Source organism: Oryctolagus cuniculus, chromosome 1 (genome assembly GCF_964237555.1).
Source record: "Oryctolagus cuniculus chromosome 1, mOryCun1.1, whole genome shotgun sequence".
Taxonomy (NCBI): domain Eukaryota; kingdom Metazoa; phylum Chordata; class Mammalia; order Lagomorpha; family Leporidae; genus Oryctolagus; species Oryctolagus cuniculus.
The window spans coordinates 8,954,156-8,978,347 of record NC_091432.1 but is presented as its reverse complement, the minus strand read 5'-3'; the positions used below and the strand labels follow the sequence as shown (position 1 = coordinate 8,978,347).

Sequence of the window (24,192 nt, the reverse complement as noted above, 5' to 3'; positions counted from 1 at the left end):
TGCCAGGTGCCTGCAGGCAGTGCTAAGTGGGAAGACCAGGGTGATCGGGGTCAGACAAGGCAGATCTGAGAGGGCTGTATTAAGGTGTGGGAGAGCCCAAGAAGGAGGCGGAAAGTACCGGGAGAAAATCAGAGAAAACTGGAGAGTATTTGTATTAAACTAGCAGCTTTATTGCCCTCTATGGCCCATGTTCACTTGAGGAGATTTCGCAGTGCTTGAGGGAGGAAAACTTGTAAGAAGTGATAGAGGTCAGGGAACAGGCCCTGGGAATCCCGGAGAGGGGTCACAGTGAGAGTCTGGTCAGCTTGGGAGGCAGACACGATGAAGGTCAGGAGGGGGTCAGTTTCTAGCCTGGGTTCACTTCCCAGTCCTCTCAGCTCCTGGGTTACCCGAGCCTCAGTTGCCAGCCACCCAGCTTCTGTGCCAGCACCACCTCCACCTGCTTCCTTGGTTTGCTGCTGCAGGCGCCTCCGGGCACGCCGCCGCCCCTGCCACACTCGGTGCCACAAGGCACAGGGCCAGCTCACTGAGGAGAGGAGTGATGCCCCCTTCCCCGTGTCGCCCTGAGACCCTTCTTGGGCTGCCTCAGGGCCCTTGGCCCTCTGCTCTGCTAGTACTGTGAGAGCTCGCTGCCCTTCTCCCCCAGCCAGGTGCTTTCCAGGCATCAGGGGCAGCTCCCCTGGCTGCCCAGGGCTCTGCATGACCCAGTCCTGCACCGTCTCTCCAGCCTCTATAACCATCTCCTCCACTCCAGCTTCACTGTGGTCCCCTGCATGCCCTTGCTGCTCCTCTTGCCCCTCCTCACAGCTCCTCTGTGCATCTAGTTTCACCCTTTTGCTCGTCCCTCCCTGGGGAGACTCCTCAGTCCCACCTCCCTCTGACCGTGGTCTCTTGGTTCCCTGTTCTATGTGGCATCCCAGTGCTTCCCTTAACACCTGGACCAGGGCAGCAGTGAGCTGGGGGAAGGGAGCAGGAGGTAAGGGGATGGGCGTCGCAGACAGCAGGGAGCTTGGGGAGCTGGGCTGCAGAAGGGGGAGCAGACCCCAGTCCCGACCCCGGGAGGAACGGTGCTGGTACTGGAGACTTCGGCAGTAACTGGCTGCCGCTCGGCAGCAGTTCTGCAGCCGCCCGGCCACGCGGCTGGTCACGTTGGCTGCAACGTTGTGACTCAGGTCAAAGGGGTCCTGGAGATTCATGGGGCCCAGGCGCAGACCCTCCCAGAGTTTAGAGGGCAGGCCCCCTGCCACAGGCAGTGCCTGACCCTCCCTCAGGGACAGCAGTGAGCCACGAAGATCCCAGGAAGAGACGCACGAGAAGAACTGGGCTAGCAGGGAACCTGAAGGAGGCAGATTGGGGATAAGAGGTCACTTCGGAGCTGGGATTGAGACTCGCACAGGTCCTGACGGGAGCCGTTTCCTGAGAAGAGTCCCAAGCAGCCAGACTTCTCTGATCCCTGTGAACAAGGGGCCACGCCTCCCTCCCCACACCCCAGTGCTGCTTCTTGCCCTTGCTAACAGTGTAACCTTGGACAAGTCACTTAATCGCTGTAAGGCATGGTTTCTTCCTCTGTAAAATGGCAATGACAATATTAGCCAACCCCAGGGCTGTTGTGAAAACCATGCCAGCCACACGGTAAGTGTGACCTAAGTCACCTATGATTGAGAGGAGCATCATTACTAGTCCTCATGCAGGCTCCCCAGACTCACCGATGGGTTCCACATTGGCGCTGGGCTCCAGTCTTGAGGCATCCCTGGGGAAGCTACAGTCCCAGCCATCAACTTCTACCTGTTCCTCCTCACCTGTCAAAGTGAAAGAGGTAAGGGACAATCTGGAAGCAGCAAGATTAGGGGCGGGCTTAGAAATGGGGATGCACCAGAGATAGTGTATCTGGCTACGATGAAGAAGAGAGATGAAGCTGATGAAGCAGGAAGGGTAGAGGCTGGGCCTTAATACCTGCTTTCTGAGTGAGCTGAGACACAGTGGGCAACACAGGAGGGTCCCTGGTCTGAAGGAAATAGATCACGAGCAAGGTCAAGGCGTAGTTATTGAGAAGGGGGCCACTTCCTGGGTAAATAATCAAGAATTCCAGTTAGACAAAAGGTGTCTCTGGGCCTCTCCTTGGCAGTTTCCTCAGCCCTGGTTCCCATACCTTCCTCCCTTTTCCTTCTGAATCCCTGCCTTCATCTGGACACCAATTCACACTCACCCGACAGCCCTCTGCCCTGAGCCCAGCAGCGGATGGTGTACACCAGGGGCCGCACTCGCTCATCCAGCTCAGAGCAGAGACTCAGGAATCGAGAGTTGTGCAGGGCCAGCCTGGGATAAAGGGGAGACTGCACGTTAGGGCTTAGGAACTCTCGAAACCCATTACTCCCAGTACTCATTCCAGACCTGTGTCACTGAGGCCTGCTGGAATAAGACCAAACACAGGTTTCCCAAGGCATTGCTGAAATGCTGGTCTTGTGAGAATGTGCAAAGTAGGTCAAATGAGCTTGGAAAGCACTACGTGCTCTTTGCCTACCCTGACATTCATGGAGCGTGCGACTGCTCAGACCCTTTAACAAGCAAAAGGAAGGAAAAGAAAGAAAAATGGAAGAATAGAAAGGGAAGAGAGAGGGGAAGGAGAAACCTATCTGCATTTAACTTAGCATTGCCCGAATTTATTCAGCCATGAACTCTTTTCTGCATCCCTTAAAAAATAGCATTCCAAAGAATGCACTTTGCAAACATTGAACAGAAGCCAGATAGGAGAAGATAAGTGGCAGAAAGGATGGGAACAAACAAGAAAACACTCAAGACTGCACAGGGAGAGGAGCTTCCCACTACTCATACACCCCAGAATTCTCCACTGGCCTTCCCCAACCACAACCTCCCCAAGACAAAGGTACCGATTACTGAGGGAGACGTCACCATGGAGTCCTGAAGGCCGATGGCAAAACTTGACCACAGGGCGCCGGGCAGAGGGCACAGTCTGGACTCGGTACACCCCAGGGACACACCCCCGGAGAATGGATCCCACCAGCTCCAGCATTGCTGCCCCCTCTGTTTTCTCTCCCTTTAGGGATTCTGCTAGTTCCAGGGCCTTCCCCAGGTCCCCCTCGCCCCTGTCCTCCTGTGGTGGTGAGGCTGGAGACAGGGACTGGGGAGAGGCGAGGGTCTCGGAGGCCAAAGCAGAGTCCGGAGTCTGGGGCGCCAGGGAAGAGGAAGGCATTTCAAAGTCCAGAGCTTCAGAATCCTGGGGAGAATTCGGAGGCGGAGAGTCTGGAGGAGAGGCCGGGGTGCAGGCCAGGGCTTGAGGATCCAGTGGGGAAGCAAGGGCTGAGTCCAGGGATGGAGATTCTGGAGTCTTTGGGACTGGCTGTGGACAAGAGAGCTGAATGAATGCCCCTCCTGCTGTCTACTGACATCCCCATCCCCAAGATACTAAATATTACTACTTATTAGGCAGAGTACAGCGAGGGAGGGAGAGACAGAGAGTCAGAGCTCTTCCCTCCACTGGTACACTCCTCAAATGGCTGCAATAGCCAGGACTGTGCCAGGCTGAAGCCAGGAACCAAGAACTCTACCCAAGAGGCTGGCGTTGTGGTGTAGTAGGTAAAGCCACTGCCTGTGATGTCGGCACCCCACACAGGCACCAGTTGGGAGTTTCAGCTGCTCCACTTCGAATCCAGCTCCCTGCTAATGGATCTGGGAAAGCAGTGACAGGTAGCCAAAGTAGTTGAGCCCCTTGCACCCATGTGAGAGACCCAGATGAAGTTCTGGCTTCAGCCTGGCCCAGCCCCAGCTATTGTGGCCCAAATGAGGAGCAGACAGAGCACTCTCTCTGTAACTTTGCCTTTCAAATAAATAAATAAATCTTTAAAAAAAAAAAAAGAAGAAGAAGTAATCCTCCACCTTGTGGCGCCGGCAGACCGGGTTCTAGTCCCGGTCAGGGCCCCGGATTCTGTCCCGGTTGCCCCTCTTCCAGGCCAGCCCTCTGCTGTGGCCCGGGAGTGCAGTGGAGGATGGCCCAGGTGATTGGGCCCTGCACCCCATGGGAGACCAGGAAAAGCACCTGGCTCCTGGCTCCTGCCATCGGATCAGCGCGGTGCGCCGGCCGCAGCGCACTGGCCGCGGCGGCCATTGGAGGGTGAACCAACGGCAAAGGAAGACCTTTCTCTCTGTCTCTCTCTCTCACTGTCCACTCTGCCTGTCAAAAAAAAAAAAAAAGAAGAAGAAGAAGAAGAAGAAGTTGGACTTGGAAGTGGAGCTAGGACTTGAACACAGGTACTGCAATATGAGATGCAGGCATCCTAAGTGTTTCCTTAACTGCTATGGCAAATACCCACGCAACAGCAACCCTTTCTTAAGATAACCTTTAATCTCATAAATGGTTTATATTCTGCAAAAATGTCATTGTCACAAAAGACAAAGAAAGGCAGAGGAACTACTACAGATTATGAAGACTAAAAAGACACAGCAGTCCACTGCTGGGACAGCTGACACAACTGCGTATGCACTGTAGTCTTGGAAAGTTGTACACTTGAGCCAGTGTATTATCTCCCCCACTTGATAACTACACTGTCGTAACACACTAGAACGCTTTGATTCTTAGGTTATACGTTATAATGCAACCTCTCAAATGATTCATAAAGGACAATGTGTGTGTGCATGCACGTATACAGAGAATGACAAAACAAATGTCTTTTTAAAAAAAATAACACCTTTTGTTGGGGCAGAAGGTCTATGGAACTTCACTTTCTGCTCAGTTTTCTGTGAATCTAAAATTGCTCTAAAAAATAAAGACTATTTTAAAAAATAATAAACCTTTCCTATTCCAAAGACAATCTGTACATTACATGCTAGAAAATACAGGTTCTCTATGGCCATACCACCCTGAATGTGCCTGATTTCATCTGATCTTAGAAGAAAATACAGTTAAGTAGGGATAGTCACTGTGGCACCATGAGTTAAACTAGCTGCTTAGGAGGCCTGCATCCCATATCTGAGTACAGCTTGGAGTTCTAACTACTCTGCTTTCGATCCAGCTTCTCGCTAATGCACCTGAGAAAGCAGTGGAAAATGACCCAAGTACTTGGGTCCTTACCACCCATGTGGGAGACCCAGATGAAGTTCCTGGCTCCTGGCTTCAGCCTGGCCCATTTGTTGAGTGAACCAATAAGTGGGAGATCTTTCTCTGCCTTTCCCTCTTTCTGTCACTCTGCCTTTCAAATACATAAAATAAATCTTTAAAAAATAAAACAGAGTTCAGTGCTGTGGCACAGTGGGTTAAGCTGCTGTCTGCAGTACCTGCATCCCATATGGGTGCCAGTTTATGTCCCGGCTGCTCTGCCTCCCATCTAGCTCCTGCTAATGCACCCAGAGAAGGCAGAGGAAGATGGCCCAAGTCCTCGAGTCCCTGCACCCATGTGGGAGACGTGATGGATCCTGGCTTCAACCTGGCCCCACCCTGACCATTGCAACCATTTGAGGAGTGAACCAGTGGATGGAAGATCTCTCTCTCTCTCTTTCAGACATATAAATGAATCTTTGAAGGAAAAAATAATTATTATAAAAATAAATTTAAAATAATTCCCGGGGCCAGCACTATGGTACACCAAGCTAGGTCTCTGCCTGCAGCACCAGCGTCCCATACAGACACTGGTTCATGTCCTGGCTGCTCCACTTCCGATCCAGCTCTCTGCTTGTGGCCTGGGAAAGCAGTGAAAGACAGCCCAAGTGCTTGAGCCCCTTTACCTATGTGAGAGACCCAGAAGAAGCTCCTGACTCCTAGCTCCTAGCTCCTGACCAGCCCAACTCCGGCCATTGAGGGCATTTTTGGGGAGTGAACCAGTGTATGGAAAGCCTTTCTCTCTGTCTCTCCATCTGTCTGTAGCTCTACCTCTCAAATAATAAAACCTTAAAAAAAAAAAAACTCCTAAATCACCTTATTGTGTATCCTTTTACTATATATTTTTTTCCAAAATAAGATAGTGTATATACCACTTTGAAATTGCTGTTTAAAATAAATAAAAATGAATAAACAAACATGTTTTAAAAGAAACAGGAGCAAGCATTGTAGCATAGAGGGTAAAGCTACTGTCTCCCACACTGACATCTCACATGGGTACCTATTTATCTTCTGGCTGCTCTACTTCTGATCCACCTCCCTGCAAATGGCCTGGGAAGAGCAGCGGAGGATGGCCCAAGTGGTTGGGCCCCTGCCACCCATGTAGGAGACTTGGATAAAGCTCCTGACTCCTGGCTTCAGCCTGTCTCAGCACTGGCTGTTGTCATCTGAGGAGTGAACCAGTGGTTAGAAGATCTTTGGCTATGTAACTCTTTATTTATTTGAAAGGTAGAGTTATAGACAGAGAGAAAGGTCTTCCATCCACTGGTTTACTCCCCAAACGGCCACAATGGCCAGAGCCGGCCGAATCCAAAGCCAGGAGCTAGGAGCTTCTTCTGGGTTTCCCACGTGGGTGCAGGGGCCCAAGCACTTGGGCCATCTTCCACTGCTTTCCCAAGCCATCAGCAAAGAGCTGGATCAGAAGAGCCACTAGGACACAAACCGGTGCCCATACAGGATGCCTGCACCACAAGCAGAGGCTTAGCCTACTACACTACAGCACCAGACCCAAAATAAATAAATCTTTAAAAAAAAAAAAAAAAAAGAAAGAAACGTGGTACATCATAGTACAACCTATGAAATGACGGAGACAATAAAATAGAGAAAATGAGATTTTCAGAGGCAGATTTCTTCTTATAACTGTCATCTATTCTGTGTCAATTCATTTTCATCCTAACTAATGCCTAACCATATTCACATTCCTCCAATTGCAATAACCTTTTCAGAGAGGTCCTATTATACCCATTTTGCAGATGAGAAACTAAGGCCCACTGTCACATGACCATTCTCACTGCCTCTTCCCAGCTGCCCCCTCGTCACTCACCTGAGGTTCTTCCATGTCACCCAGATCCAAGAACAGGTCAAGATCACAGCCATGGACATCAAAGCTGTTTATGGAAGAGCCAAAAGGATGGACCACACAGCCTGGGTGCCGAGCAGAGAATAAAGGTCAAGAAACATTAGGGAGGAGCAGGGGTGGAAGACCATAAAGGAGTGCCCAGGAGGAAGAGCAGTCAGGTAAACACCTCCAGCTGTGACACCGGGATGCAGACACTGAGGAGGGAAGGACAGGAGGCTTCGGACACAGTCGCGGAGGTGACTTACCCGGGAAGAACTCCGTGAAAACCTCCTGCATCAGGGCCACCACCAGGCTCCGAAGCTGTCGCTCGGCCTCAGACAGCTCCCTCAGCCCCACGAGCTTTACCATCTGTGCCCCCACATCTGGGGCTTCAGCCAGTGCCTTGGCCAGGTGCTGACTGTCAGGGGCTGCTCCCTTGGGGGATTTGGAGGCTGGGCTCTGGAACTCCTTCTGCTCCCGTGGCCGGACGCGCAGGCGGTGTCCTCCCAGGCTGTGCTGGGACTGTGACAATACAGCCTCCCGAGCACTCACGTCCCCCATCTCCACGATGGCAAACACTCCCTAGCAGAGAAAGCATGACGGTTTGGACCAAAAATTCAAACCTGTGGTGCAGCAGTGGAATACCTCATACATGGGAATACTATCTTGATGATGCTTTCATTAATAGGGAACATATTTAGAAAAGCAATTCTCTCAGGGCCGAGCTGTGGTACAATGGGTAAAGCCGCTGCTACAGTGCTACCATCCCCTCTGGGCACTAGCTCAAGTCCCGGCTGCTCCACTTCCAATCCAGCTCTCTGCTATGGCCTGGGAAAACAGTAGAAGATGGTCCAAGTCCTTGGGCCCCTGCATGGGAGACCCAAAAGAAGCTGGCTTTGGATTGGCCCAGCTCCAGCCATTAGGGTTTTTGGGGAGTGAAACAGCGGCTAGAAGACCCCTCTCTCTCTCTCCTCTCCTCTCTCTTTCTACCTCTCTGTAACTCTGCCTTTCAAATAAATAAATTTTAAAAAAAGAAAAACAATTCTCTCCCTCACTCTTAACCAACACATTTCTGTCACCCTAATCTGCCTCTGAAAATCCCATTTTGCCTATTTTATCATCCCCTACTCTTCCCAGTTTTATCATTTCACAGGAGATACTAATATCTACTCCCTAACTTTTGTTTTCTAAAAAAAAAAGTTTATTTTTTATTATTTTTTGAAAGGCAGAGGGAGATCTTCCATCTACTGCTTTACCCCAAAATGGCTGCAACAGCCAAGGCTTGGGCCGGGCCGAAGCCAGGAGTCTGGAGCTCCATCCAGGTCACCCACATGGGTGGCAGAGGCCCAAGCAGTCAGGCCACCTTCCACTGCTTTCCCAGAAGCATTAGCAGGGAGAAGCAGTGGACTGGAAGCAGAGCAGGCAGAATGTGAACCAGTACTCTGACATGGGATACAGGTGTCCCAATCAGCAGATTAACCCTCTGCATCACAATGCCTGCTCACTGAATTGTATATTTTATGCTGTGTAAGATTCTCAAATTTTTAAGAAAGGAAAGCTACCAACCCTACACTTACATCTACCCTTATGTCAGAGCAAAGAACGAAAGTGAAGCCAAGGACAAACCACTCTTTGGACCTGCCTAGGCAAGTCTTAGCAGAATCACCAGCCTGCACTTCAGCATCAAGTTTGCAACCAAAGCTCCAGCTAGAAACTAGGTGTCAGGGCTGATGTGGTGGCCCAGTGGGTTATGGCCCCAACTTGCAAAAGGCTTCCCATACTGGAGTGCTTGTTTCAAGCCATGGCTGCTCTAATTCTGATCCAGCTTCCTGCTAACCTGTCAAGAAAGGCTGCAGAAGATGGCCCGACTACTTGTGGGAAACCTAGATGGAGTTCCTGGCTCCTGCCTTTGGCTTGACATAGACCTGGCTGTTGCGGCCATTCGGGGGAATCAACCAGCAGATGGAAGATCTCTTTTTCAAATAAATAAATAAATCTTTTTAAAAAAAAATAAGAAAGAAATTAGCTGTCCCTTTGCCTATCCTTGTCCTTGTGCACCTTTCTCTCAAGAACCTGACAGCATCAGGGAAGCCAGAATTAGCAGACCCAGAAGCAACTGCCCTCAACATTCTTCTCCTCTCAACACCACCTGCCTCAGCTAGAGCTACCATTCGTTGAATGCTCATTATAAAGCCAGAAGTTCACATAAACTATCTCAAAGGCTCCTAAGCCTCCTATAAGGTATATATTGTTGGTGTCGGTGCTGTGGCATAGCAGGTTAATGCCCTGGCCTAGGGCACCGGCATTCCATGTGGGTGCCGGTTCGAGACCTGGCTGCTCGACTTCCGATCTGGCTCTCTGCTGTGGCCAAAGTCCTTGGGCCCCTGCACCCCCATGGGAGACCTGGAAGAAGCTCCTGGCTCCTGGCTTCGGATCAGCACGGGTCCGGCCATTGCGGCCAACTGGGGAGTGAACCATCAGGTGGAGGACCTCTCTCTCTCTCTGCCTCTCCTCTCTCTGTGTAGCTCTGACTTTCAAATAAATAAATAAATCTTAAAAATATATATATATTGTTATTTTCATTTTACAAGTTAGGAAATTAACTCCAAGACACTAAGTACTTGTCACTGCTTCCTAAGTAGGATCTTTTTTGTTTTAAAAAGATTTATTTTATTTATTTGAAAGACAGAGTTACAGAGAGAGGTAGAGACAGAGAGAAAGGTCTTCCATCTGCTGGTTCACACCACAGATGGCCGCAATGGCTGGAACTGAGCTGATCCAAAGCCAGGAGCCAGGAGCTTCTTTGGGTCTCCCACGCAGGTGCAGGGGCCCAACGACTTGGGCCATCTGCTATTCCAGGCCATAGCAGAGAGCTGGATGGGAAGAAGAGCAGCCGGGACTAGAATCGGCACCCACATGGGATGCCAGCGCTTCAGGACAGGGCTTTAACCCACTGCGCCACAGCGCTGGCCCCCCTAAGTAAGACCTTAAACTTCCAAATGCCCAACTTCTCACTGATGATTTTTTTTTTCAAGAATGGTGGAAATTAAATGAGATAGTGTGTGTAAAATACTTAGTACATAATTGGTGCATAGTAATTATGGAAAAATTTTAATCATCATTGTTATAATAATTAGAACCCTCAGAAACTTGAGGTTTAACTTCAGGACAAGATCATTAATTGCAAATTAAATAAGTTATCAACAAACACAAGGTCACTGAACTTCCCAAAGAAGTAACCTGGGGCAGACACTGCCAAGTACCCATCAAATACACGTTCTCGTTTCCTCCTTACTAACAAAACCCTGATTTTGCTGAGAGGCAAACTGCCCGCTAAAAATGCTTAATTTCCCAAGCTTGCCTATAACACGGGGAAAAGCCCTCTGGAGAAAGTTTTTCCTCAGAAATTAAAAAAAAAAAAAAAGTGGGAGTTACACTCAGCTGGCACTGGCCTTCTACATCATACTCTTCAACCTGCCTCCTTCGGCCTAAAGATGGGTAAGCAGCAGTTGCACAACTATGAGGTAAGAACCGTGTGCCAATAATAATGACAGAGCAGCAGGAAAACTGCACAACCCAGGACTGCCAAGGTCTGGATTATTGGTTACATGAGAAAAGCTAGATTATTTTTAAGCCATTTGTAGTAGAGTTACTCAATACAGTCCTAACAAAAACCAGCCCACCCACCCCGAACCTAAAAGAAGGGCCTAGGCTGCTTAAGGATATTTGGGATCACCCAAGCCACACCTACATACCCACAGTGCAGCCTCAGAATCACAATGTGACCAACAACACAACAGTGAGTTTTTTTCAGATAACTAAAGGTACAGTAATGAAAAGGTCCACCTGGCATATAGAGTTAGGCCTGTGCTTGGGACTCCCACATCCCACATCAGAGTGACTGCTTCAAGCTCCAGCTGCTCCACTTCAGATCCAGCTTCCTGCTAATGCACCCTGGGAGGCAGCAGATGATGGCTCAAGTGTTTGAGCCCCGCCACCCAGGCGGGAGACCCGAATAGAACTCCTGGCTCCTGACTTTAGCGAAGTCCAGCTCTGGTAGATATTTGGAGAGTAAACCAGCAGATGGAAAATCTCTCTTTTATCTCTTTTTTGCCTTTCAAGTAGATAAAAAATAACCATTTTTTTAAATCAGGGAATCAAGACAAAAAGAACCACAAAAAATGAACACTGTCTGAGACAGAGCTCTGACCTCATAACCTCAGTACCTATTAATGTAAGTTAATAAGCTGCCAACCAGTTTATGAGCTGGCTTCTTGTGCATTTGATCCTCCATTGGTAATGCTGTGTTTAAGCACCAACGTTCACTATAATTACCCACTGAACTATCTACTTTCTCACCTAGACTGGACGTTCATGTGAGCAGGCCCACATCTATCCCATTCACTACTCAGAATGCAGCCCTGAGACAGTGCCTACTAAAAGTTAGCAATGAATAACTAATTGCTGAACAAAACATTAGCTGAAGAAGTAGATGACAGACAAGTCCCCCAGTGACCAACCCTGATGAAATAAAACCCAGGGGCAGGGAGCAGGATGTGAAGGTAGGAGAAGCTCATCAAGTCAAAGTAGCCCAATGGTGTCCACCAAGACAAGGTCACATCAGGAAGCAGTCCAAACAGGCTGCTGGTTTCTCTCTCTTGTCCCTCTCGGTATGTGGCACACCTGATTCATTCTTAAACCCTAGAGTCACTCTCTCTACCTTGTCCTTGTCCATGACGATACTGGCCACAGGTCCAAATGCCTGGAAGTACTCAGAGAGCTGAGCAGAATCCACATCCCTGGGAAATCCACTGACAAACACACTTCGAAGTCCCTGGGCCTTTCTGGCAGCTCGTAGTTCTACCAGGTGCCGGTGCTTCCGGCCTCCCAAATGGGCTTCTAAGCTGGGTCCTGCAAGACAAGTGAGAGACACACACATACGATTCACTATCAGCACCTGCCCTCCTGCCTTTGCTCTCTGCCTGTGTAAATCCTACCATCTTTCCAAGCCACAGTGTGGCCTGTGAATAACAAAGCCCCAGCTGCTTTCACAGTTCTCTCTTGTCCATTTGTCTGTATCATGCATCCTTTAAATGGTTTCCAAGGGAACCAGATACATTATCACTAGTTCTTAAACCATATATATGCCAAGGTAAAGCAACACCAGCAAAAGGGAAAAAATAAATAAATAAAAATTGACAGGTAACTCCTTCAGGCCCTATTTAGAAGAACTAATGGCTGAAGGATCCTCCTGGATTGTCTCTGGGCATGTTACAGTGATTGCAAGTGCAGGATCTGAAATCACACGGCTCAAGTTCAAATCCAAGCTGTCAAGCTGAGGCGTTAATGCCTTGCTCATCAGTTTCCCAAGATGTAAAATGGAGACAATAATAGTACCTACTACACGGGTGTTATTCATATGCAGTGCTTGGCAGAGTCTGGTACATGGTAAATGTGGGGGAATAAGCTGCTATGTTTATTATGAATCAGCTGCTTGCTGTCACCGAACCAGGTGGGGCCAGAGAAGACCTGGGTTTCTACCTTGCCTTACTGGACAAACAGTGGTAGTACCATTCACAAAGAAAATGAAGACCTTGTTTAGGTTAGCTCTGACTCATACTTCAGGTACAATTTGAGGTCTCCCGGCGCCCCTTGCGCCATCATACAAGGACGCTGTCTACCTTGCCAACCCCACCTCCTGCCTCTTCCCCACCGGTACCTCTTCTCCAGTTATTCGTGCCATGCTGGTTCGCCCATCCCGCCGTTGGGTGGGTCCCCTCTAGGGCTTCCCAGACTCAATCACCGCCCTGTCTGTGACCCCGCAGCTCTCCAAACATACCTGCGGAGCACTGAGCTCGTCCATCTCTGGGTAGTGAACCACCTCTCCCCACTCACCCACCCCTTAGAGCCCAGCAGAGTACCAGGCACAGGGCAGACGTTCGGGGAAACTTTCGGCGCGATTTCCTATACTGGGAAAGAAGGGTGTAGCGTGGTGGAGCCGTCCCCGGCTCTCTAATTCTCTCGGACGTGCAGAGTGAAAAAGGGGGTGAGCGACCCTACCGCTGACTGCAGAGGAACTATGGTCTACACTACCCTAACTTTGGCTAGGATCCACAGGCAGAAGCCCACCACCACCACCACCACCACCCTCACTAGCCACCGCTTACGGTTGGCTGTAGTAATGTGGCAGAGGCAGCAGCGGAAACCCCCGCGCGGCAGCGATTCGACATCCGAATCCACCGCCGCCATCGCGACCCTCCGGCGCCGACGGAACACCGCCGGATCCGCCTCCGCCACCGCCGGATCCGCTTCGCCGGTTCCCAGCGCGCTCGCAAGCCACTTCCGCCAACCGGATGGGAAGTGACGGTCAATCGCGAGGAGCACACTCCCCCGGAAACCGAGCTCCTTCCACTCCTGGTTCCGTTTCCAGTCCGGGGTGGGGAAAAAGCCGCCCGGCGACGACGCTCATCGGCAGGCGGTAAGCCGATTGGCGAGCTCCGAGCTACTCAGGCGTTGATTGGCCCAAAGGATCGTGAATATTCAAAACAGCAGCCACAAAGGTAGGCGGCGGCTTGCGTCAGGCTGGCTCCCCGACCGGCGGCCAGTCGCCTCTTGGCCAGTGGTCGCGGGCCGGCTGCGCCGCGCGCTTCTCCACCGGGCAGTAGCAGAGACTCCCGCAGCTGTCCCCTCAGTCCCGTCTTTACCTCCGCTGACTCCAGGGCTGTCCCAAGACTGCCAGCCCCTTCAGGGCCTTTCTTCTCTCCCTCCACCCCGGCTCCTCCCGCAAAACGAAGGTCCCACGACTGCTTTCTAGCCCCGGTTGAGGGGCTCCGCCCGCACTGGACACTTTCCGGACTCCGCGAACCGACGGCCAGATCGCTGCGGTCCCAGCGAGCCGGGCTTGCTCCTTGCGCCGTTAGTGGGCTGTGTGCAGGGTGCTCAGGAGGCGTCAGAGCCCACTTCGGAAGTGGGACAGAACCGACTAGGGCGGCAGCTGAGTAAGGACGCTGGAGGACAAAAGACCCCTGAACAGAACAGGGGTCGGTCCACTCAGCACCAGGAGGTGTAAGCCCAAGACAGCCAGGGAAGGAGGGAGCTGCGGACGCCCTAAGGACAGGGACCACGAGGTGGAGAGGACTACCAGATGGGCTAAGCAGGGGCCGGTGCTGTGGCCTAGCGGCAGCGCCAACATCCCATATGGGCAGCTCCCTGCTAATGTGCCTGGGAAAGCAGCAGAGGATGGTCCAAGTGCTTGGACTCCTGCACCCACGTGGGAGACCCGGGGGAATCTCCAGGCTCCTGGCTTCAGCCTGGAACAGGCCCTGTCATTGCAGCCAATTAGGGAGTGAACCAGCAGAAGGAAGATCACTCGCTCTCCCTCTCTGAAACTCTGCCTTTCAAGTAAATAAAATAAATCTTAAAAAAATAAAAAAATAAAAAAAAAAGAGCTAAGCAGCTTGTGCTGTGCTTAACAGCCTGCAGCTCTGCATCCGTAAAAAGTAGTGACCCTGAGCAAGTCCCAACTACTGAGGCTGTTCTGCATCTCTAAGGGAAGTGTCCAAGGAGCACATAGTAGGCGCAACTTCTTGTTCTCTCTCCTAAGGTGTTGCTGCTGTTGGGCCCCAGGTGTCTGTCTTCCAAACCATAAAAGGACAGGAAACACCACGACAGTGGACCCTGACACCCAAGCAGCTGGGGAGGCTGGACTTGAGGATCTGGAAACAGCAGCTATGCAAATAGACCACACAGAAAGGATAGGATTCTGCTAACCACCCCCCACAGCTTACCCTGGCTGGGGGCAACTCCTAAGGATGAGGGGAGTAAGAATTCAGAAGTAGAGGGAGAAGCACCCTTGTGCCCCCTCCTATGGAGGCCACCAGCCACCCAGAAAGCCAGCTCTTCCCAACTGTTTTGAGTGGATCTGGGCCAAGATGGTGCTTGGGTTCCAGCCCACTGGGAGCTGGGGTGCAGTCTGGTCCCCACAAGAAGGGTAGCCAGAAGAGGCTACCTCAGTCCAGGCTGGGTATCTCATATAGCTGGTCCCAGGGCAAACACCATCTGTATCTCATTAATTGTCCTTTATTTTCCTTCTCAAAGATACCCACCAACACACACACACCCACCCATGGCAGAGAACAGCTGAGCCAGGAAGAGCTGAAGAAAACAGCTTTTTATTTGTTACTATAAGAACCAATTACAGAATCCAAGGTTAAAAAAATGGACAAAAGATCTTTATTTCTGAGAATTGGCATACAAAAGGCGGAGGGGGGAGGGGGGAAGGAAAGAGCAAGCATGGGCTGAGGTTGATGCCAGCTTTGGGGCTTCAAACTCCAATTAGGAAAGTCCGGACACCGGACAGGAAGAGAAACCCCCAATTAGGAAAAAAAAAAAAAAAAGATAGACATGGCAGTGCACGCCCCCCTCCCGCAACCAGGTATCACCACCTGATACATGTTTACTCTTCCCCTCCCCCATCCCTTTCACAAAGGGAGGCAAAATTTTTAAAAAATTAAAAAACCCTCCCCCCAAACCTGTCCAAGACAACTGTGGGTCCTATCCCCCAAAACAGGCTAGGATCCCACATGGGCCAAGTCCCTGCGTGGGCCCTCCATCACCAAGCATGGAGAAGCACCGGAAGGGGACAAGTCATGAGGTGCTAACACCAGAGGGCGCTCAACCCCTCGGGGACACACACTCACTTGCTCCTTCCATCCCCTCCTCCCTCCCTCCCTCCCTCCTCACTCCTTTTGATTCTAAAGGAGGGAGGTTTGGGTGCCCTGGGCACCCCCTCTACCTCTCAGCCCACCTCCCTTTCCCACAGACGCTCAGTCCTCCAGAACAATGGGCTCATTGGTGCTGGCAGGATGTGAGGGTGCAGGTAGAGAAACAGGAGGCCGAACTGCAATCAGCGTTGGCTTCACCTTCAGGGGCAAGTTGGGCCTGCGGGCAGCTCGCCGCATTTCCAAGTGAGTCAGAGCCTTCCTCAAAGCTCTGGCCAGAGAAAGAGAACAGAAAGGGTGTAAGACTGCCAGGTGAAAAGCCCACCTTCCACACTGCAGTGCTGCCTCCCGGCCCATCCCTCTCTGGCATCCCCACCCTGCTCCCACCATCTTCATGGAGCCGGTGTGGCTCAGATGGCTCTGGTTCCCACTTCCAGCATCCTGGACTGTCCCCTCGCAGCTCCTCCCACAGTGAATACCTACCTGGTATCTTTCGTGGCCACAAACACCACAGGATTGGGGGCATCCGCGGGGTTTAGTTTCTGACGCTTGGCTGCTGGCTGTGAGCTTGAGCGAATCCCTGAAGCCAGAGGCCTTCCATTGGCAGAGAAGGGTACCCCTGCCCCCGCCATCTGAAAAAGGGTGGGGTGGCACAGTGAGGCAGGGGACCCTCTCAGAGACAAAAGCCCACCCACCTCAGCGTGGCCCACCGGTCTGCCAACTCACAGTCTCATAGGCCCGTTTCACCATGATGCCCCCCAGTCCCCGGTTCTGGGTCAGCTGGTTTCTGTTGATCGGTGTCTTGGTGCCCCGAGGTGTTTTTGGTTTCAAAGGCGCCTGGGCCACTGCCAGAGGCAAAAAAAGAGAGAAGGCATATAGAACTTTTGCACTTTCTCCTCTTTCTCACCTCCATTGCTTTTCTCTGAGACAGCAGTTTCTCAGGAAACCCCAAAAGCAGGGGTGGGGGAACAGTGTTTCAGAAAAAAATCACAAGCATGATCTGATCAAACCAGGTAATACTGGACAGCTTATGAGAAAAAACCCACAAAAGTAGTCAGACTAAATCTCCTGGGACTCAGCGAGAACGGAAAAAGCACAGGGAGAGATTTTTTTTTTTTTTTTGACAGGCAGAGTGGACAGTGACAATGGCCACCGCGGCTGGCACGCTGTGGCCGGCGCACCGCGCTGATCCGAAGGCAGGAGCCAGGTGCTTCTCCTGGTCTCCCATGGGGTGCAGGGCCCAAAGACTTGGGCCATCCTCCACTGCACTCCCTGGCCACAGCAGAGAGCTGGCCTGGAAGAGGGGCAACCGGGACAGAATCCGGCGCCCCGACCGGGACTAGAACCCAGTGTGCCGGCACCGCAAGGCGGAGGATTAGCCTATTGAGCCGCGGTGCCGGCCTAGGGAGAGATTTTTAGTAGTAAAAGAACTGGGAGCCTGACACCTGCCCAACTGGTTCCCGATCCATGACCACCCTCGATCTCCAGTCTGGTTCCCCATCCCATACCCAGATCTTTGACGATAGTCGCCAGGGGCAGCCGCACCAGAGGGTGAATCTTCAGGGGGGTCTTGGCGGCCTTCGGAAGTCGGATAGAGCCTGGAGAGCAAAGACGACAGCTCCTGAGGGGCTTCCCTGTCCAGGCTTCTTCTCAGGCCGGCAGTCATATCTACTAAACATGCTCCTGTGGCCTACTTCCCCCACTGTCAGTAACATCCAGAGACACCCTGAACGCACCCCAGCCCCACCACTCCTGCCCTTACACTCTGCCTTGATGGCATTGGCATTGATAGGGGCATAGGGTCGGCGAGCAGCCCTCCTTGGCTGTAACAGGTCCCTGCACATGCGTCTGGCAAGACGGGTCAGCTTCGTGGTCTGCAGCAGGAAAGTTTGCCTGTTCTTAGCCAGCAGCTTGGCCCGGTTGGCGCTGGTTGTATAGGGGGAGAGACTTTGGGCTTCAGGTCTGGACAAATGACCCCTTGAGTGTGGCTCCTGGAGAAAATAGGAAAAAGGGAGAAGACAGATCAGCCCTGAGACTCCTTTCTTCCTTCCATTTCCTGCACAGGAAATTTTTTCTTGCCTGATCTCAGTAATTCATTCACACTCAACCCACCTGGCTCCCCAACACTGTCAATCACCCCCTGCCAATCAAACCATCATCATATGAACAGCTGCATAATATGGTCTAAAGCTCCCATCAGTATGCATATTGCTGGCCCTTGCCTGTACCCCATCAATCCTTACTGTGGTGCCCCGAGCAGCCCCCTCAAGCTGGGTTGGGGTCTTCAGTCCCCCATACTTCTTCCAGTAGATCCAACAGGAAGCACAGAGCCGGCACTGCATGTTGGGTGGGCCCCAGGCATACCACTGGGCAGACTGTGTGGCTGTAAGGACCCAGAGAGGAGGTCAGGGACAAAACACGCTACCCAAGTCCCTGAGGTTCTTGGGCCACAGCGGGCCACAGCAGGCCTCCCAGCCACCCCCCACACCCTGTCCCCCCTGGAACTCACTGTGGCAGCTCTCACAAGTCAAGCCCTTCTGGAATCCAGCCCCATTCATACCAGGTTTTGAACCCACAGAAATAATCTGGTTAGGGTTTGGCTTAGTGCTAAAGAGGAAAACAGGAGAAAGAGAAATAGTTAAGGAAAAGAATCCATTGCTGCCCTGCCTCCGTAATTTGACCCTGGCTTCTGCCCACCCCAATTACCAAGGAAACACAGCTGGGGAAAGAGAGGGAAACTGCTACCCTGCTCACCACACTTACTAGGTGGGGATGTAGACCTGTTTCAATTTGCTGTCCGCTTCAGCAGCTTTCAATCTTTTCTGTGGAAAGGGAAAAAAGACAAAAAAGAGAAGAATCAGTGCATCTCAACAGGGAGGACACAACAGGTGGCTTCCAGCCCAGCCTCCCAACCCCAGACGATACCTGCTGAATATACCGGTCTGTGGTTTTCCACATATAATAAAATTGGACTATGCTGGCGAGTGACTTCCAGGGTAGCTAAGGAGAGTGAGAGAAGAAAGATGAGCTGACATGTAGCTCCAGGGCCTGGTACATTCATTCATTCCCTTACCTCTCCCACCTCTCTGCCTATACCCATCTACTTACAAAATCCTGGCGAATATCATTGAAATCCTTCCCATACTTCTCAAGGGCCTCCTCAAATAACATGGCCTCAGAGGCAGACCATTCCTCCATCTCATCCCGACACAGCACTGGGCCCCCCTGGGGTACCAGGGTAGACATGGCCTTAGCTAGGTCATAGCCATTCCTTTGCAATGTGTCCATGGCGTGAAACTACAGGGAAGGGGGAAAACAAGGCTCAGGACCTGAAGCCTGGGTACCAGTTCGCGCTGCTCTGTAAGCACTCCCACTCCCTCTGAGACACCCTCCTCCCCTGTCCCCAGGCTCTGCGCATCCCCACAAAACCCCCGCCTGCCCGACTACCCACCAACTGCTGCTCACCAGGGTGATGTCTCGGGAGGCGGCAGCTGCACTCATGTGCAAGCTTGGCTGCCGAATGGAGCTGCTGCAATCCAGCGCTCGTGCAAAGGTCCCCACAGCTCTAAGGGAGAGAGGAGAAGTTAAGACAAAAGAAAAAGAAAAGTCGAATGGGCTGAGGAAATAAGCCAGAAGAAGGAAATCACCCATGCCAAAGATAAAAAAGAGAAATAAAGAACAAGAATTTCTAAGAATGGGTAGGACTCAAAGCCACATACACACTTCCCCCAGCCCATCTGCCCCATCCACCCACCCCTCACCGGGCCACCACGAGAAACTGATCAATCTGCCGGTCTGTGAGAGGGTTGTCCGGGTCCCAGACCTTCATCTCCATCTTCTGTTGGTTCCGATTATCAGATTCCCCTAGGGAAGACAGCAATGGCAGTATGATCAGGACAACGAAAGGGAAAATAACTGGTGTCTTAAAATTCATAATGGCACTTCCTTTCCTCTTCTCCTGCTTGGATTCTATCAGCCACCCCAACTCTCGGATTTCTTGTCCCAGCTGTGCCCATCCTTGCCTTTTAAGTTCCTAAGATCCCTTTCTGTCAGGACCCCTGCAGAGAACCTTGCAGACTGTACTGTATACTCGGCACACCTTTTTGTTTTAAGATTCTATTTATTTACTTAGAAGGCAGAGTGACAGAGAGAGCAAGAGATATTATCTTCCATCTGCTGGTTCACTCGAGTCCCAAATGGTTGCAACAGACAGGTAGGAGCCAGGCAGGAGCCAGGCAGGAGCCAGGAGCCAGGAACTCCATCCTGGTCTCCCACATGAATGGCAGGGGCCCAGGTGCTTGGGTCATCTTCCTCTGCCTTCCCAGGTACATTAGCAGGAAGCTGGACTGGAAGAAGAGCAGCCAGGACTCAAACCTGTACTCTGATAACAGGATGCCAGGTTTGCAAGTGCCAGCCCCTCCAAGGTACCCCATCTGCAGACACTATGGCAACCAAGAGCCCACTGGAGTTAAATAACCAGTAGTCATGCAGTCTCTCTTGTTACTTACCCTCTGCCAGACGATCTGGGATCTCAGCTTGGTATTTGCAACCAACTCTGATTTCCCCCTGATCAGCTAGGAGTGTCTTCTGCACAGGGTCAAACACCAGCGAGTAAAAAAAGCAGTCCTGGAGATGTGGAGACAGAAGGTAAGCAGGGCACCAATCCAGACAGGCGGGGCAATGGAGTACCCTCAGTTCCCAGGACAGGCAGTCTGCCAACCCCATACCTCATCACTGTCCTATTTCCCTCTTGTCTTGTGGGAGCATTACCCTTTCCCTCCCTCTTCTCCGAACGCCTCTTTCTCACCTCCTTTTCCAGGTACTGGCTCAAGATATCTGTTTCGTTCAGGAGGGTTACACTGCACTTCCCCCTAGAGGACAGGGCCAAAAACCTTAGGTGAGTCCTCCTGCTTTCCACGGCGTTTCCAGCACACCACCCTCCTCTCCCTCTCCTAAGAGGTGCACACAGGCCACACTGGGCCCCATCATCCTGTACCGTATGTGGGTAGCTGGCAACGACTCAAACTGCCGTGAGAGGAAAAGCTCCCGGTGCTTCAGCTGATGTCGCTGCTGCTCTGATACCCCAGGCTGCTTAGATTCCTCCTCAAACTCCCCTGCAAGGTTAAGGAGGAAGAAACCAAGTCAAACACAAATCCAGAAAGTCACTACCTAGGGAACTCTTACCCAGGGAAAATATTTCCTGGCTCAGCTGTTTTTCTCACATTCTCCCTGCATCTACCTTCTGTTCTCTTATCCCACCAGCATTTCTCTATGCCCTGTTCACAGATGCTCCCAACTCTCATCACTAATGCCTTAAGGAAGGGCTGCTGAGTACGAAGAATGCTGCAGGAAAGCATCCCAAACCCAGCTGCCAATGCTCAGACGTCACTCAGAAAGCAGACACTGCCCACACCAGGCCCATCACACTGTCTCTTTTTTGCTAAACCAGCCTAAGGTCCAGGAACCCAATAAGATGAAAAAAAAAAAAAAATGTCACACAGGTTGTGTTTACCAGTTCCTCTTTTCAGATTTCAGGAGACTCTGCTCTCAAACATCACATGCAACCCTAACTATCCCTCACTTTCTACTTGGCTAATAATAGTTTGTGGGGCTTTCAAGGACAACACCTCTCAAGCCAGTGCCAACACCTCCCTCAAGGAGCTGCAGCCTGCCTTGAAACCTTGGTGAAAAGGGTTAACCTGGCCGGGCGCCAGTCAAAGTGGGAGGGTGCAGGAGAGCCTCAGGCTCAGGCTCATTGGTGCATTGTTCCCCGACCTCGGGGAGGGGGGGATGGGGAGGGGTGCAATATGCTCCACCCCTTGCCTGTGTGCTCCGGAAACCCTGTGCTAAGGCAAAGGGGACCACACCCCCCACACCCTTTCTGATTGGACAAGGCCAAGGTCAGCCCCTGCCAGAGGAGGCTGGAAACCCCAAAGGCCCAGGGAACTTCGTAAGCCCGCCCGGCTCTCCTCATTAACCCCTTCAAGCCCAGTGCAGCCTTTAAAAAGGAAAATAACTTAGACAAGAGGAAGAGGAAAGAAAACCAAAGCAGGAAAGGAAAAAGAAGCCAAGGAAAAAATGAAGGCAATACATTTTCCAAAAGAAAATGAGAGCTTAAAAGGAAGGAAGATAAGGCAAAAGGAAAAAGGAAAGAAGTAAAATGGAGTAGAGGGGACATGGAAGAGGTGAGAAACAAGAAAAAGTGCAAGAACACTTTCCTGCCATATCCTAACTTCCATTCTCTCCCTTCACCGCGTTCGCACCACCTCGTGATTATAAAGTAAGCCTGCTTCCCTGCTGCACAGGCTTCTCAGTACAATCTCTTCCTTCTCACCTTGACCCTCAGACACCCCTCATTGTCTCAGTGTACTCAAAACTCTACCCCCCCAAAGTGTCCTGCTTCTCTTCCTTACCTCCTATGTAAACACTATCATTTCTGTCTCTCTCTCACACACACACACACACATACACCATAGTCTGGCTTTCCTTATCATGGTCTCTCCACCCTGCTTCCAACCCCAACGTGTAAAAACAGGCCTCCCTCCACAAACCAGGCACTTCCCACCCCCAAAACTCACACCCCTGCTTTGGGCATGCTACCAGGGGAAACACCTGCAGGGACATGCCCAGATGGCAGGAGGAGGGGATGAAGACACTCACTGGCATTACTATCGGCCAGGCTGTTGAGGCTACTAGAAATGTCCCTTCGCCGGAAAAGACAGACAACCTTTGCCTCCACATTTCCATTTGCAGTCTAAGAGAGGGGAAAAAAACGTAGCAGTGAAAATTGGTTATCTGAAAGTGGAAATGCACAGAGCCTAACAACATGGAATAAATTTCTAAGGGACCTAAGTAAAAGAGCTCAAGAAATTATAAGGATTTAATTCAAGGACAGACTTCCAAACCCCTTTCCTTTGCACCCGAGAGACAGATGAGGAAGACTCCCACTAAGCTCTCAATAGCCTGTCCTGTATGCACCCAATGAATGAATGAATATGAATGAGCACTCAGGTTAGTGGCCTCTCTTCCACCCGAACTTAGAGACCTCAAAGGAGCCCACTTGGGGGATGGGGAGGGGGGTCTATTCCACTCACCTTGTTGAGCTCCTCAATCCGTCTAACCAGGTAAGGATTGCTGGAGGAGTTCTCAAAATAGACGTAATCTGTAGGAGGGGGTGGGGAAGAACGGGAAGATGGGACAGCCAGTCAGGGTAGGAGGAGAGAAAACCGCCCGCGTCGACCAAAAGTGGGTAAGGGTCCAGGCAGGGGAGGCTCGAGTGTGGACAGGGGCAGACTAAGATGCCTCCACCTTGCCGCATCGGATTCTAAATCACACCCTTCGCTCAAAAGTGAGCCTTCAGGAAAAGACAGGCAGCAGTTTCCCCCAACTCAGCGATGGAGTTGCACTCCAGCCCCGGCGAAGTGAACAATTGTTCGCTCCAGCACCCGGCCCCCGCCTTGGCGGAGCGAGGCGCACAATAACGCCCAGGGAGAAGAAACCTCAGGCTGCTCCCCGCAGGTAGCACAGCCGTCGCCGCGGGCCCCCCGCCCCCGGGGCCCCGTCCCTATCCTGTCAGCTCCTTCGGAACCAGTTTCTCAAGCCCACTCCCCGCCCCAGGGGCCCGCGGTGCCGCACTCCGAGTGCCGTCGGGGCTGCCCGCAGCCTCTCCCGACCCCCGGAGCCCGGCCGCGTCGCGGTCCCCGCACCCTCGCTCCCCGGGCTCCCGGTTCCGGTTCCGGTCCGAGCTCCGGTCCACGCCGCCCCAGACGCGGCTCCCTGCGCCGCCGAGTGCCCGGCCCCCCCTGCCCCGGGCCCCGCGCCCCTGCGCCCGGTACTCACCCCCCACCCGGTACATGTTGGCCGCCATGGCCGTTCCCGCCGCCGCCTCCGGCCGCACAAAGGGGTCCGGGAAGCTCGCGGGGGCAGGGCTCGGCTCGAGGCGAAGCCCCGAGAGCCGGGCCGGCGCTCTGGGAGAGTCTTCCTGGGGTCCGCGCAGCCGGCGCCTCCGCTGCCTCAGCCGTCGCGGTTCATCCCGGCCCGCGCTGTCGCCGCCGCTGCTGCCGCCTCAAGCCCGGGACGCCGAGGCCGGCGCCGGTCCGCTCGGCTTCTTCCGGAACGAACTCGGCTCCTGCCGGACCGGAGCCAGGCTCCGGCTAGCCGCCCCCCCACCCCCACCCCCGACCTCGACCGGTCCCACCAGACGTTGAGCTCCGCGGGCCCAGGGGAGGCTAGCCCTGCCCGCCTCGGGATTCGCCTTCTTCCGGAACACCTTCGGCTGATCGGAGAACAAGGCCCGGCGCTCGGCTCAGGTCGGAGAGCAAGACCCCACAGATCGGCTACTTCCGGAATGAGCTCGAGTGGCTTCGGCCAACCGCGGCCCGTCCCTCGGTTATTTCCGTTGCAGCTCGGGACCGCCCCCTCCCCGAGGGCGGGGGAGGAGGCGGGCTTAACCCTTCCCTCGCAGGAGTCTGCGGCTCCGCCTGACGTCCCGCAAGGCGCGCGCGCCCTCGCGCTTCGCCGGGCGG

At 52.5% G+C, this 24,192-nt stretch overlaps 2 protein-coding genes across 3 annotated transcripts; both read right to left on the bottom strand.

Moving 5' to 3' along the window:
• Positions 1-148: 148 nt before the first annotated feature.
• Positions 149-13,332, bottom strand: TUT1 (terminal uridylyl transferase 1, U6 snRNA-specific). Of its 2 annotated transcripts, none has more exons than XM_008274375.4 (9): positions 13,115-13,332; positions 11,668-11,858; positions 7,214-7,529; positions 6,933-7,033; positions 2,889-3,358; positions 2,207-2,316; positions 1,954-2,064; positions 1,707-1,799; positions 149-1,336 (listed from the first exon to the last, which is right to left on the bottom strand). In XM_008274375.4, the coding sequence occupies exons 1-9, from the start codon at positions 13,194-13,196 to the stop codon at positions 192-194; spliced, it is 2,619 nt and encodes an 872-aa protein (XP_008272597.2). In that variant the 5' UTR covers positions 13,197-13,332; the 3' UTR covers positions 149-191. The 2 variants fall into 2 exon arrangements, with proteins under 2 accessions (XP_008272597.2, XP_017206032.2); XM_017350543.3 differs by lacking the exon at positions 13,115-13,332 and adding an exon at positions 12,787-12,911.
• Positions 13,333-15,102: 1,770 nt separating this feature from the next.
• MTA2 (metastasis associated 1 family member 2) lies at positions 15,103-23,948 on the bottom strand. The gene is made up of 18 exons (XM_002721010.5): positions 23,507-23,948; positions 22,762-22,829; positions 22,328-22,421; positions 20,664-20,781; positions 20,475-20,538; positions 20,176-20,293; positions 19,429-19,531; positions 19,133-19,232; positions 18,776-18,964; positions 18,593-18,667; positions 18,431-18,489; positions 18,177-18,274; positions 17,911-18,050; positions 17,430-17,658; positions 17,176-17,265; positions 16,394-16,512; positions 16,151-16,299; positions 15,103-15,938 (listed from the first exon to the last, which is right to left on the bottom strand). The coding sequence occupies exons 1-18, from the start codon at positions 23,532-23,534 to the stop codon at positions 15,773-15,775; spliced, it is 2,007 nt and encodes a 668-aa protein (XP_002721056.1). The 5' UTR covers positions 23,535-23,948; the 3' UTR covers positions 15,103-15,772.
• Positions 23,949-24,192: the final 244 nt, after the last annotated feature.